The 15,287-nt window shown below is 51.1% G+C and overlaps 1 protein-coding gene across 2 annotated transcripts in view; it reads right to left on the reverse strand.

The window, feature by feature from the left end:
- Positions 1–4,635: 4,635 nt before the first annotated feature.
- Positions 4,636–15,287, reverse strand: part of Slc6a13 (solute carrier family 6 member 13) — a 33,838-nt gene continuing 23,186 nt past the window's right edge. For both annotated transcript variants that reach the window (XM_035448760.1, XM_035448759.1), the window contains 8 exons: positions 10,144–10,247; positions 9,158–9,282; positions 8,089–8,201; positions 7,688–7,825; positions 6,953–7,055; positions 6,508–6,608; positions 5,228–5,398; positions 4,636–4,917 (listed from right to left, as the gene is read on the reverse strand). In XM_035448760.1, the coding sequence (XP_035304651.1) occupies positions 4,795–4,917; positions 5,228–5,398; positions 6,508–6,608; positions 6,953–7,055; positions 7,688–7,825; positions 8,089–8,201; positions 9,158–9,282; positions 10,144–10,247 (978 nt within the window). In that variant the 3' untranslated portion in view covers positions 4,636–4,794. The remainder of the gene's footprint in view (positions 4,918–5,227; positions 5,399–6,507; positions 6,609–6,952; positions 7,056–7,687; positions 7,826–8,088; positions 8,202–9,157; positions 9,283–10,143; positions 10,248–15,287) is intronic.

Below are 15,287 nucleotides of genomic sequence, written 5' to 3' on the forward strand. Positions count from 1 at the left end.
GGTAGATTCTGAGCCTCAGTTTCCCACTTTGGACAAGTGGATGGTGTGTGATTTGCAGGGTTGCTGTGAGGGTTGAAGTCAATCACAGGTACTTAAGGAGAGCTGTCAGTGTTTGCTGTGGGCTCTGGTAGGGTTCTGGGATCCAGGCGCTGTGATTCTGGGTGACATGGAGCCACACACCAAAGGCTCATCCAAAAACAGCCTAGCAGCTGTCAAATGTGAATCCACGTGCAGAATGTGTGTCCCCTAGGCCATGGTGGGGGGATTTTCCAAACCAGGGCTCTGTGTGTGTATGTGTGTCTTCACAGCGTGGAAATGAAAAGGCCCGTGGCCTCTGGGAAAACCGAGATGCTTCTTCAGGGCCGGGTGGTATGGCAACAGGGGAAGTTGTGGGGAGAAAGGGAAATTTCCCTTTACGTGGACTTCCCCTTTGTCTGCTACAACTTCCTAGCAGTGGAGGGTGTGAAGTGAGACTGGCAGTCTGTAATTTTCCACTGGCACCCCCTCACCATCCCTCAGGCCCCCTTTGGCCTCTGTTTCCCATCAAGGAAAACCAGAATGAGGCTGGCTCTCAACCCCTTTACCTCTATGAAACCAGAAGTGGGGCTGGGGACTAGCTCTGGAAGAAAGAGTCATGGCCTGCCAGAATCCACACACCTCTCACTCCCATGCTCAACTGGCAGGGTGCAGCCTGCCCTGCTGGGTCTGCTCTATCTTTGCAGGTTGGGCCCGCCATCATGCCCCCTCCCTAGTGCTTCATGCACCAGAGACACCAGAGTGTATGAAAAACAAAGGACCCAACTTTGCCAGTCTGACTCTCTCCCCATTCTTCCCAGTGAGTAGAATCTGATTTTACCTAATCCTTCCCCATGTTTACCTGGCTACCTCAGACCTTTGTCTCCCTATTTTAATGTCTGCCCTCCTTAACCAAGCTCATCCCAACTCAAGAAACCAGAGACCATGTCTTTGCAAACACCTGCAAAGTGCTGTGCTGAGTTGAAATGGATATACAATCTTGCTGCAGGAAGAACCATTGGCATTTATCACTTTCTGACCCCGTGCATGCTCACAGGGAAGGGGCATGGAGCCCATTTTCTGAGCTCCTAACTTGGGCTGGATACACCATGTATCGCCTCCCTTAGGAGCCTTGAGATATGGATATTAAGGACTCTCTTCTTGAGGAGACTGCTGGGGTGAATAGAAGTGAAACAATTCAACCCATGCCCATACACAGTAATTGGAGAGCCTGGGATCTGAACCTGTGTCTCTGGATTCCATTATCGCATGCTCCTTTCTCAGATCATGAACAGCTAATGGGCAGGAGTCTGATTGCATGAGTCTCCACTGCTGTTTTAGCATTTAATACATGCTGCCTCAGAGCAGACCCTTGGCCTGTATTGGATGGATGGATGGATGGATGGATGGATGGATGGATGGATGGATGGATTGGTGGATGGGGAGAGGGAGCGAGGAAGGGAAAGAGGGAAGGAGATAGATGCAACTGCAGGAGAAATTGATCGTACTCATTCCTTTGCTGGGACAGCACATGCTGGTCTCTCAGAACCAGGGGCAGAACAGGACATGAAGGGCTCCAGTACCACTTTTTCCTGGACAATTCCCCATACTGAGCAGGGACATTGGACCACAGGCTGTTTGGGGGAACGTCTTCCTCACCTCACTTAGCTCAGTAAATATACATCCTTCTTCCTGAGAGTGAGAGGTAGTAGCTGTCCTGAACACCGCCTGGGCTTTCCTGCTATGAGGAGAGCCACTGTTGAGGTGCAGACATAGTACATGGGAGGGTTTGCCAAAGTGTTTCCAGGGGAGCTGCCTCTGCTGGAGGCTGGTGATGCTGTTGGGTGACTGGTAACATTAGCATATTTAGAGGAAAAAATTGAGCATCTGAGGGCTTCGTTTGCCTAAGTTATTGAGTATGAGAGTCAAGGGTCAAAGAAGGCTGGAAGGCTGTGAAGATCTCCTGGGTAGGCTTTGCATAGGCACACATTGTCTAGGGCTCACCAGGGGCTGTGTGCATATGCCTGAGTGTGAACCTTGGGCAGCTGAAGTCTCCAGGCAGCCTAGTAGGCTCAGTGTCTAGTAAATGCCTCCCTGATGCCCTGAGCATCTTCTCTGACGTCAGTAGTTCCAAGCCCTTTGCCTTCTCCTTAAGAGATCACTTCCCATAAGGCTCTCCTGCCTGCCTGCCCACCCGCCTGCCCACCAGCCTTCTCTAACTGTGTGGCCTCCCCTTCCTACCCTGCTTTCTTCTTCGGGGTACTGCAGGATCCAGTCTCTGCCCTTCCAGGTAGAGACACAGTTCATAGTTCTCCTCCATTCTTCACCTCCTCTCTGCCCCAACCCCAGCCAAAGTCAAGTACCATAGAAGTGCCAAGTACCATGGAAGAAGCTCCCAACCCTGACGACACCTAGGCTCTAGGCTCTAGGCTCACACCTAGACTATAGGTCACTCATACCTATAATCTCAGCATTTGGGAAAGTTGAGGCAGGAGGATCTCTGTGAGTTCAAGGTCACCCTGAGCTAAGGCTGAGATCCTGTCTAAAAACAAAACAAAAGCCAAAATGAAACCGTGTTGACCAAACCTGACCACACCAGCCTCATTTCTCACATTCCCACCTGTCAGCCCTACATGGATAGCCTGGTTTTTCTCCCACGCCTGTCCCAATACTTTACTAAAAGAACACTTGGGCTCCTGACTCCATTTGAACCCTGTAATAGGCCTGTGTGGGTGGGGTACATTTTTCAGGTTACCCACACCTGAAAAATGAGCATGAATGACAAGGAGTTTCTACCAAGACATGTCATGAGGGAGACACAAGTCAGGGACAGAGCCAGTTCCCTGGCTGTTAGGCTATAACACAATGTTTGCACACTATTTATTCCATCATTTGTGAGTCTTGTGAGAGGGACTCACCTCACTGTCACTGAAGAGATTTAGAAAACGTCCTCAGCATATTTAGAAAACTTTCGTCAAACAAGGGACCAGAGAGACAGATAGCGTACACTCAGAATGGCCTTCCCAGTCACCCTCCATGACTCCCTCTCAGAACACTTTGTTCGTTTGTGAAGGAAACTGCTTCTAGGCCAGGCACGGTGGTGCACACCTTTAATCTCAGCACTCAGAGGCAGAGGCAAGTGGCCAACCTGCTCTACAAAGAAAACTCCAGGCCAGCCAAGGCTACATAGTGAAACCCTGTCTCAAAAAAGAGAAGACATGGCTTGGATTCTGGGTCTGCCTGTATGGGTGGTCAATAAAACGCGGTGCTGTAGCCATGGGTCTTCTAGAAACATGGTCAGGCGGGTGGAGGTGTGAGACAGTGGAATCCTGCGTTTGGGCACATTACAGCTGCAGGACTGTGACCAAACCTGCATCCAAGGCACCTAGGAGGAAGAATCAATGTCCTCACACAGGAGGGTCTCTGTCACTGGTTTCTACAGACCCTTCAGATACAAAATAGAAACCTAAACACTGGCAAGGATTTCAATACATTTCCCTTGGAACTGACATGTATGTCAAACACTGAGAAGCCACCTTGGATGCCTGAGCATCTCAGAGTGTCACAGGTCACTTAGTCAAGTCAAGGAGCCCCGGAGGACCCAGGTAGACCTTGCACTAGATGGAGAGAAATGCACGTTCCATCCACGTTGACATCACACAACAGCAACTGACACTCCTCCTCATCCCCTTAGAGGTCTGTTACTAAGGCACGCCTGGGACCTTGCTTTGACCTCCAGGCAACATCCTGGAGCTTCGACTGCCTTCTGTCTGATACACTCTTGAAACCTAGCCTTCAGGGTTCATCACTGACGTTCCGGGCTGAGCACATAACAATGCCGCCCCCTTGTGGTCACATCCGGAAGTGACAGTACCCTGTGTTGGAACCTCTTGCTAGCTCAGAATAAGGCCATCTGAAGGAAGTGGATCCCTCTGCTGGCGGAGTCTGGGCAGGGCTTCCTCTACACCTCTGCATTCATATGAGTCTGCAAAAGCCCAGCTGGCAACCTTCTCTCAGCCTGCATCAGCCCTGTTGACAAGCAGGCCAGGGATACAAGGGTCATGTGGACAGGAGGAAACTGTAACCAGTCTGTCTTCTTCCATCTTGTAACCAGGACCTGGTCCCGTTTGTCCTTCCCTCCATCTCCCTTTTTTAAACCTATGATGAAGGTAGGAGAGAGGAGGGTGGAACCGTGGTGAGAAGTTGGGGTGAGGATAGTGCAGGGCCACACATGACCCTTTAGGAAAGCACGGAGGAGAGGGCAGCTTTCTTCAGTTCAAATGTGTGATAGAGGGCATTGACCTGGACCCATCATTTGTCCCTCTGCCCAACCAGAGCAGTCATACCTGCCATGCGATCCAGTAAAAACTCAGTGAGGAAGGAGAGTCAGGAGCAGGCAGGACCCTCGAGCCACAAATTCATGATGAGGAGGGGGGCAAGGCACAAAGAGAGGGCAGAAACCAGGCATATCGGCAAGCATTTGTGGAAGGAAGTTAGATTTAATGGCATGTAGGAAAGAGGGCCCAGCGACCAGCCAGGCTTTCACCTCCCCAGCCCTTGCTGGGCTTCCTAAGCTGCCTCAAAGGGGTGTTACTGATGTGGGCATGACATAATATTTGGACCACCCTGGAACAGGAGAGTTTATATAGGAGGTACCCAGATCAGAAGGTGGGTTCCAAATACCCCCTCTTGTCTTATCTGCCCCAGAACAGGGGGATGCTTCTGCCCTCTGCTCCCATGGCTGTCCCCATAGCCAGGCTCACAGGCACGTCAAAGGCCCTAGCAGTTAGACTCCAGTTCTGTGAGCCTGAGAAGGGATGTCATAGGTGTAGCAGGAGCAGTAGGTTCTGGTCGGTTCTTCTGGGGAAGATCTTCAGCTGGGCACACGAGCTGGCGGAGCCTCTGAAAGAACAGTAGAGATCATTGTCGTGGTAGAGGTATGCCTGCCAGTGTCCCTCATGACTAATGTCTGTCTGCCTTCCCTGCTGTAAACCTGCTTCCGGTTGCCAAGCCCACAGTCACAGCTTGGGCCTTGCAGGTCTGCCATAACCCTTGTTAAGACTCCCAAGTACTCTTTCTCTGGATCCCTGGTACCCACGCCAAGTCTTATGGGGGTGGTTCCTCTACACCAACTCCCGTGGGAGGCAACCCTCTTGCCATCCAAACCCTACTCATCCAGTGAGGTTCCCACCCCTCACTGCTTCCTTCCTACCTCTCTGAGCGGGCCCTTGAGAGTCCTAATCTTGTAGATGCTCCAGGCAGGAATGCAGATCATAGAGGACAGAGCCAGGAGCCACCCCAGGGCATCCCCCCACCACGGGTATGTGTACTTCTTGTTGTAGGTCAGTGGTGTGTATTTGATCAGGGAGAACAGGAAGGTTGCCTAGAGTGAAACGGAAGAGAAAGAGGTTGGTGCTGGGGCCCTGGGCTATCAGGACCCCCATCCCACCCTCACGGCTGTCTGGTAGGGCTTGTTCTCCCAGCAGGCTGTGCTGCCTATCTAGGTCAGTCAGTCACCAAGCACCACCCACATTCTGCTCAAAGTCCACTCCTGGATAGCTATTTGCAGAGTACATCCCCTGTCCCTGCAAGGCCCTTGGGTTCCTCTCCTCAGTCGGCTCTACTTTAGGACATAACTGTGTGCCATCTCCTGCACCAAGAGTCAGCCATTAGGACACCAGTCTCCTGTTATGCTACCCAACTAGTTCATATCAGGCACCCAGTAGGAGCTCCGGAACTGCCGAACTCTCTGAAATATCCTAGATGGTGTGAGTGCTTCGCCTGTTGAGCTTGTTTTGTCTATAAAGTGTAGAGCTGACACTTGTCCTGTGAGACTGTGTGTGTGTGTGTGTGTGTGTGTGTGTGTGTGTGTGTGTGTGTGTGTAGAGCTGACACTTGTCCTGTGAGACTGTGTGTGTGTGTGTGTGTGTGTGTGTGTGTGTGTAGAGCTGACACTTGTCCTGTGAGACTGTGTGTGGTGTGTGTGTGTGTATGTGTGTGTGTGTGTGTGTGTGTGTAGAGCTGACACTTGTCCTGTGAGTGAGTCACCGAGACTGTGTGTGTGTGTGTGTGTGTGTGTGTGTGTGTGTGTGTGTGTGTGTGAGTGAGTGTGTGTGTGTGTGTAGCACTCTGTGGACCAGCCACTGTGCTCACAAGCATGATTCTGAGCAACCTAGCATTGCATTTCAGCCCTGCCTGGGACAGCAGCCTCATGCTGTGCTATTGGTCAACCTTGAATCTGACATCAGCCTCGAGCCGTGCTATTGGTCAGCTCATCTGACAGTCTCGAACCTCGATTAATCCCTCTGTGATTAGAAGAAATCCTCTGTGCCGGGGAAAGAAGGAATTTCTCTTCCTATCTTACCTAGTGAGAGAGTGAATGAAAATCTAAGATGGCACCCAAGGCCTACGGAACTATGGGCCTCCACTCTGCTGCAACCACAATCCCCCTCCACCCTGCCCCCTGCCTTTACCCCTTGAGAGTTCTGTTACCATGCACACAGCTGGGGTGAAAAAGAGCCAACAATATTTGATAAGAGGCCATGGCTTGTACCCAATCATATCCTCAATGTTGTCATAGAAGCGGCTGGCTCCTGTCAGGGGAAAGAAGAAGGGCAGAAGACACATTTCAGACTGTGAGAGACTGGGATGGGGTCAGACAGACTAGAATGGGCATGGACAGAGTGACATCGCTGCCTCTTGGAACTGTGGCCGGGAGAAAGCAGTTGGCTGGGGTTCATGGGCACACACAGCAGGAGGGAGAGGAACCACTGAGGCTGATAAAGGACTCAACAGGACAAGATGGAGACTCCTCGGGTGCTCCGGGTACAGCTGTGACAGGAAAAGTGAGTGTGAGCAGCAGACATCTCCCTTTTGTCTGAGAGTGCTGGCCTGGAAGAGCATGCTAGGCTCTGGGCCCAGGGCTGATGACACTCACCGTAAACCCAAGCCACACAGAAGGACTCAAAGATGGCCACAAAGAGAAGGCACATGCCACTGGCCGCATAGTAGTCGAAGAGCTGAAACACGTACATGCCGCCCTGTGTGGGAGATGATTGGGGGAGTATGCAGAAGGGCCAGCCTCTATGACCCCCATGTCCCGCAGCCTCCCAGCAGGACAGAGGTGGCGAGGCTCACAGACGATAGTGTAAGACAAGAGAGCTTTAGCTCTGAAGTCCCAGCAGCCAAAGGCAATCGCTGTTTCCTTTCATTGTTTTTGGATGGAATATAGAGAACATCAGAGAGCTGTTACTGTTGTCCCCAAGACTGTTTAGGGCTAGACCCCAAAGCTCCACACAGTGTATCCAGCCTTTTGAGGAAGGATAGCCAGGTTCTGTAGCTGACGGGTTCTGTCGCCTGTCTTCTCCAATGTGACACTGACAGAAGGCCACCCATCCCCAAGGTACCCCTTTCCCTTTGAGGTCGTTCCTGGGAAAGCATGGGATCCCACCAGAGAGCTAGCTTTCCCGTTCTAAAATTTCCCATCCATTCTCTCCATATGTTTGTTCTCTGTTACCTAGAGCCATATTACCCCTCAACCATTCTTTCTGAGGGGGCTAAAGATGGAGGTCTAGTGCCCCAAGTCTGCAGGCTATCCTGCGGTCCTTCCCAGAAGGTGTCATTGTCTGTTTGGCTCCTCATCAGGTCCCCGTCTGGCCTCCCAGACTCTCACCTCTGTGAGCATGATCAGCCCAATGAGGAAGGAGATGACAGACACGATAAGGATGAGGATCTCCCTCCGGTTCTTCTTACGGAACACCCTGGGGTACATGTCCACCAGCGCTGTCACCAGGCTTTCTACGCACACAAACTGAATGAGAGGGTAAGAGAAAGTGGGGGAATGAGAGCTCCCAGAGCCAGCCCTGTCAGCCAGCTCCAGCTTCCTCCCAGCCAGCAGCCTCCACATCAAGCCTCCAGAGCAGTTACCCCTGTATGTGGGTGTGAGCTTGAAAGCTCCTCCAGGTCCCCAGAGAGGCATCCACCTCTGACAGCCACCCAGTCCCCAACTATTCAAGGTCTCATGGGGGTATAAACTCAACCACTACCCTCCACACCCACTCATCCCTCAGATACCTGGCTATCTAGTCCCAGGAGAACAACCATGAAGAAGAAACAGCAGGCCCACAAAGGTGAGAAGGGCAACATCACCACAGCTCGAGGGTAAGCGATGAAAGCCAGGCCGGGGCCTACAGCAGGAGCAGAGGAACACAGGCCAGAACCTGAGCCAGCCCCAGGCCTCTGCAACCCCAGGGCCTCCCAGGATGGGGCCATGGAATAACAGAGCTGGAAGAAACTGCCCCCAAATTTGTCATCACTAGCACATACTGACACAAGCCACCCAAGCCTCTACTTGGTTCCCAGAGTCCACGGCACCACCCCCATCACATTACAGCAAGAAGAGAACCTAGAGACCCTAGCCATGGAGAAACTTGGGTCTAACAAGGGCTCTATAGACACTCAGATCTACTGCCTCAGACCAAGGGTCTCAAGCTAAGAATGCGGTCCAGAAGCCAGCAGGCCAAACAAATCCATGAAGCTGACCTGAAGAAAAGTGTGAGAAAATGGGAGGGACCTGCTGAAACCTAGGGCAGGGAAGGGTAGTGGTCTTACTGTGTTGACAGCTGTAGTAAAGGAACTACCCAGGGCTGGATTTGGTCTGGGCCTGCAACTCACTGGCTACCCTGAAGTCTTTTCTGTCCCCATCATGAGTGAACCAGAATCAAGAGAACCCACTGACACATTCTCTAAGCTGATTCTAATGGCAGAAACAAATTCCCCTGCCAAAGCCTGGTTAAGCCACAGGAAGCTTCCTCCCAAACGCCAAGGATACCCTGTGACCTTGGACCCAGTTCCCACACTAGAACAGCCAGTGTAGTGTTGGGCTCAGTTTCACATGGTTTACATCTCTTGATACAAGCCAGACGCTCGACATAGCATGTGCCATATACTGCATCAGTGTCATTTATCAAAATTGCTTGGGGTTTTTGTTGTTGTTGTTTGGGGATATTTATATGGACCCATACAGTTAGGTTTCCCTACTCTAAAAACTTGAAATGCTCCAAAATTGGAAATTTTCTCAGCATTAACTCTGGCTCCTGGTTGCCAAAGGTGTGCCTGTCCTCAACCTCCCCAGAACACTCACCTGACTCAGCAACCTCAGATATGGGCACGCCCTGCTCCTGAGACATGAAGCCCAGGATGGAGAAGATGGCAAAGCCGGCCACAAAGCTGGTGCCGCTGTTGAGGACGCAAAGGGCGATGCAGTCCCTGTGGGGTGCAGGTGGGAGAAGGAGCATCGGGCTAGGTCCCAAGAGAACGCCAAAGGCCTGGGCTTCCTGTCCAGGAGCTACAGAAACCCCAGGGAAAACAGCCTCTCCCACAGTTGCAAAGACCAAGGGTGGGGCTCCCTGGAAGAATTCAGACTGTTCAACTGCACCCCTCCTCCAGCCCCTTTAACCCCCAACTAGCTCACATGTGGAATAAACCGTGGTGGTCCTGAAAGAGTGATGCCATGTGGAAGGAAAACACTGAAAGTTCCAGCCACTCCGGCGCCTCCACCCTGACACACTACTACCATACGCCTAGGGACACGGCCACTCTGATGTGAGCCCATGTGGTTTGGATATAGATAATCACAAATAATAAATAACTCTTAGACATTTCAATTTGATCTTGAAATGCACAATAGAATTCTTGGTTAAACCTGGCTGAAACTCTTGAGTGTGAACCAGGTAGGCACAAGACAGCGATGATAAAGGGAAGAGGGGTGTCTGGGAGGTAGGCCTAGGCAGTGAAATGAGACTGTATAAGGACGCATTGTTTGCCAGGTAGAGTCACCAAGACAGGGTCACCATTGCACAACATTAGTGATAACTTTCCAGCCTTGCTGGCATAGCTTGTTAGCACCTACGAGCCTCTTAATAAGCCAGGGAAGGTTGTATACCTCATGGGGTCTTCCAGCCAATCACATCTGTCCTACCCTTTGAAAAGCAATCCTTTGCCCAGCCTACAGCTGACTTCTATGACCTTTCCATAGCCGTGGGGTACCAAGATAGGATGCAAATGGACCAGGTGCATGAGCTAACGAAGTCCACCCTGATCTAGGTTGGCGGGAGGCGAGAGAGTCACCTGTAGCAGTTGTTGTGGTACTTGTTGTAGCTGCCCAGGGCCGTGAGGCACCCCAGACAGATGGCAAAGGAGAAGAAGATCTGGGTGCCCGCATCCATCCACACCTACACAAGGGAAAGGAGGGAGCTGAACAGTACGAAAGCCCATGTGAGTCTCCATGGGAGAACACAGGCATGCCCCAGGCTCTGGCTAGGCATGGTGGCAGATCTTTTCCCACTGTTCACCTAGTGGCTCTCCGTCTTGGGCTCCTAAATGGATTTCTTGGGGATGCCACAGGATGAAACAGATGTTGGGCATTCAAAGAGGACTAGCAGAGGCATGGTGGGGAGGACTGGCGGAAGCTCTAGATCTATAAATTGGTATCAGGTATTCAGTCATGGATATAAAGCCCGCGGCTCTGCCCCGCGTCCTCCTATCTCAGGTTTCAGGGCATTGTGAGCAGCAGGGAAGGCATCTCCAGGGATGAGGGTCCATAGTATCAAAGCCATTTCAAGCCCGTATCTTTGCCCCACAATCCTTTGTGTCTTAAAAGGGAAGAGAATAGCCCTCCACTCACAGGTGTCCAGAAGATGAAGTGGAAAGCCAAAATTTCTCCCATTAAACCTCAGTGTGGCTGTCACTGTTATCTCAGCTGGCTGACCCAGCCTCACATGTTGTGGTTTAGATCTAACAGCTAGAATAATATCCCAACGAGAAAGAACATCAAGGCTCAGGGTTAAGCAGGGTTGCAGGAGGTGGGCTCTGGAGGCCACGGCCCTCTTACCTCCCATCATTTCCTTCCACAGATCACAACCTCCAGTGCCCCTCTCACCCCACAGCTCCCCAGTTCCTTCCTGCCCCTCCCTAGTTTCCTAACCATAACCCCCACCCCACTCTCCCTGCTCTACCCTCATCCCACCCTCCACTCTCTGATCATCGGTCTTACTCAAGTGTCCATCTTCCTCCACAGGATGGGGTCTAGGGGACCCAAGGGCAGTTGACGACATAGAATCACTCCTGCTCCTCAGCCAACATCCACAGCTGAGACATGGAGTCCCACAGGCTGGAGGAGAACCAGGAGTTTTTCCAAAGCTCCCTGGCGATACCAACAGTCAGCTATGGGATCACTGAGAAATGGCATTGGATGCAGACAAGTTATCCCTCCTCTTATTACAGTTCTGTCTCTACAGGCAGAGGGACCAAATAGAGATATGGCAGAGAAAGGGGGTGAGCTGTCTGAGCTCTCTGCTCCCTGAGGACCCCCTCCAGGGGAAAGCCAGCAGCAGTAGAAAGCACAGTCCAGGGTGGGGGAAGGGCTAGAGCTCACCAGATGACAGTAGAAGGTACCAGATAACCATGAGCGGAAACGGCAATGGGGAAGAGTGATGGGACTGAGCCTTCCAGAGCAGCTGGACAAGCAGAGGGCGGGGTTAAGGAGACCACAAGGACACATGAGAGTGATGTCACCTATGCTGCTGTTCCTTCGAGATGTTCCAGGTCCTCGGCTGTCCTAAAAGTGTCCTAATCATCTCAGGGAAACATAGTGGCCTCTCATGTCGTTCTGTCCTTTTCTTTTCTGACTCTATAGGCCACTTAACAATCAGGACATTGAAGCAAGAGACACTGAGTCTGCACAGAGAGGATTTCCTGGGCTGGAGGTGAGAGGGCTGAGTTAATGGGATAGCTGTCGTGATGTCAGCTGCTTTCTCCCAATTAGGCCATTCAGGCCATAGCTGCACAACCCGAAAGCCTAGCCTTGGCCTTTTGCCCCATGCCTCACAGTGCAGTGGCCCTGAGTTACAAGGGCACCCTGTGTGGCTCCATCCTATCACCGTGCATATTTGTGAAACTTGGATTTGGGAAGAAGACTTAAGAGAAACCATGACTTGGCCGCTTGCCTCACCTAGCAGGGGTTGGGGACAGGGGAGCAGAATGGGCCATGTCAGGAGAGAGGTTAATGAGAACAGAGAAGCTGCCACACAGGAGGGCGAGAGTTCAGAGCTCAAGGGTTAGATGTGGCCTTTGACGAAAGCCCTCTGGCTGTGAACTTGGCAGACCCAGTTCTGTGCAGCTGCAGCTCATCAAGCCTGCTGGGGTAGGGAATGGAACAGGATGGAGTGGTGGGGAGGCTTCGGGAACACACAGAGCAAGCAGCTCTGTTCCCCACCACAGGCAACCCATCCCCTCATCATTCCAGGCACCCTGGGTTTCAGAACAAAACTCTGATGTGTCTCCCACTGGGCCAGAAGATTGACCCAGAAAAAAAAAAAAAAAGTATGAAAAACACTTGGTGGAGTGTGGGCAAAAAGAGGTCTTTGGGGGAGAGAGGAATAGAGCAGATCCAGGAATAATGTCTTCAACCTCCATATTTGTAGCTATATGCCTGCTGTTCTCAGAAGGGCAATGGCTTACAATGGAACCGCCATGGTCAAACAGACTTAGGCCCCAGCCTCACCTCTATTCTTTACTGACGCTTGATTTAACCTCACTGAACCATCTGTTCTCATCAGAAAAAAATCAGTCCAATAACAAATAAAATAATGTATGCAAATCCTAATGCACAAATAAATATTAATTCCCTACCCTAGAGTAATTTTTTTAAAAAAAAGTAGTACTTAGAACTCATATAATCTATAGGTTTTCAGATGGCCATGATGGTGCACACTTTGTAATCCCAGCACGTGGGAAGTAGAGATAGAAGACCCAGGGGTTCAAGGTCATCCTTAACTACAAAGCAAGTTCCAGGCCAGCCCAGGCTACCTGAGGAGAGAGAGAGAGAGAGAGACAGAGAGAGAGAGAGACAGAGAGAGAGACAGAGAGAGAGAGACAGAGAGAGACAGAGAGAGACACAGAGACACAGAGAGAGAGACAGAGAGAGACACAGAGACACAGAGAGAGAGAGAGAGGAGAGAGAGAGACAGACAGAGACAGAGAGACAGACAGAGACAGAGAGACAGAGAGAGACAGAGAGAGAGATCAAGGATGAAGGGTAAGGTAGCACACTCTAAATGGGACTCAAGACCAAACCTACCCCTCTCAGGTACCAGCTTCTGCTTCTCAGCAACTCTCTTCAATTTCCTAAGCTTTCACGTCTCCATCTATAAAATGAGGCCAATACCTGACTCAGGATGCATTTAGTGATTAAAACAATTCGACCATGACAGGCACTGAGCCTTGTGACTGGCAGAAGATAAGCACGAATGAGCAGCCTTGCTTCAGCTCTCCATAGATAACACCAAAATAAAGAACCAGTTTTGCTGGGTGGTGGTGACGGCAGCAGTGTACACTTTTAATTCCAGCACTCAGGAGGCAGAGGCAGGGGGATATCTGTGAATTTGAGGCCAGTCTGGTCTACAGAGCAAGTTCCAGGACAGCCAGGGCTACACAGAGAAACTGTCTCAAAAAAAAAAAAAAGAATTCGTTTTGATCCATGGTTACAACACCCACTTCATGAGAGTTGCAACATGTGGGGGTTAAAAGTTTCCACAGGGCTCTTCAGACAATCTACCCCCACTGCCTGCTCTTACTCATCAGCCGAAGTTCAGCAGAACAAGAGGTTGCAATGAGGGAGAGACACATGGTGCGAGCAAAGCAGGTGCTGCGTTCCTAAGAGCCAGCTCTCAGCATGAGCCCTGGAGCCTGGGAAAGGCAGGAACCTGGCCAGCACACAGCAAGCCTGGCAGAGAGACGGAAATGAGAGAGGAACCCAGCAGTCTCCCCTGGCTCTCCTCCTCTGCTCTTGGCGGGAGGGATGCCTTTAGTCTTTGTGTTACCTAGTAGGGATTCTGTACCTTTCTCAAGTGCCAGGCAAACACCAGTTGGAATTATCACACTCCCCAAGGAGTGCCAACTACATTCAATTAGGGCCTAGCAGGATGTCCCACCCTGCAGGCACTACTCAGCTCACAGATGACAACATGGGACAACAACCTGGCTGCCCTTGAAACTGCTCCCTGCCCACAGCCACAAAGCCTATGGAACAAGCAAGTTCACTGTGCAGCCTAGAGCTGCCTGGGGATTGGAAGGATGGCAACAGGAGCTCAGCATTCAGTAAGCCTTTCTCTCTGAGGCAATCCAGACACAGCTTCATTAATCCCCAGAGTTGAGGGTTTCCTAGCTCACACTCATGCATGACTTCTGGAAACTTATATGCCAAACACTGACCTAGAATGGGCCTGGTACAGAATGCAGCTTAATACAGTTTTTGGTGAAGGAGTTTGCACAAGCAGCCTTCCAGAAGAGATCAAAAAGTCTGTAGGGTTTGTCAACATCCAGACCTGCTTCCAGCTGCAGATGTGAAGATAAACAGTCTTAAAACCCAGGGGTTGAGAGAGCTGGCCTGGCACACATGATACCCTCCAATACCATAAAATCTTAAGAGCCTCTAGGCCTGTTTCTCTATCTATAACATAGGAGTATCTTGTTAATATGCCGTGAGGATTAGCTGAAATAAGACATGAAAACTTCTTAAAATAGTGCCAGGGACGTAACAGTTGTTAGCTCCAAACAGCTGGTTAGGGCAAAGCTACACATATTGATTGGGCTCCTCTGGTCTTTCAGCCTACCTGCTGTTTTAGAACATCAAGGGGTCCTTTCTGCAAGGTGGTTCCAAGCCTGACTTTACCTAGTCTGCCTACACTACTGCCCGAGAGCAGCCTGCTTCCTGTCCACTACCCATCATAACCCTTTGGGTCCAGGTAATGACAAAAGTCTTCCAAATCATGGAACAGAAACACCACTTTAATACTCCAAATGCCTGGGCCTGTGGTCTGCCTATCTGCACAGTGAAGCAGCTTGGCTGGCCAGTCTCCAGAGTCCCAGAAGCTTCAATAGCTCTGGTCCTATAGGTTGGCTCCCAATGCCCCATGCAGCTGTTTGACCATAGCCTGCATCTCTGTGGTTTGTGAGAAACCAGGGAAGAGAAGAAAACACTCATATCCTACAGGAAGACTCAGGACCGAGGCTGCTGGAGTTTGTGAGGAGATTCTTGCTGGGGTGGACCGGCTGCTGGGAGCCACGGCTGCCCTGAGAAGACTTGAAATTCCCCCAGATGAGTCTGCAGACTTGGGAATGGTCAGTTCTGGATCGACCCCAGTTCTGCCCAAAGGAAAAGTGTGTCGCCTCAGGCCAGCGGGGACTTGGAACCCTGCACCCATCCCTTGCCT

This window comes from Cricetulus griseus, chromosome 8, assembly GCF_003668045.3.
Source record: "Cricetulus griseus strain 17A/GY chromosome 8, alternate assembly CriGri-PICRH-1.0, whole genome shotgun sequence".
Classification (NCBI taxonomy): Eukaryota; Metazoa; Chordata; class Mammalia; order Rodentia; family Cricetidae; genus Cricetulus; species Cricetulus griseus.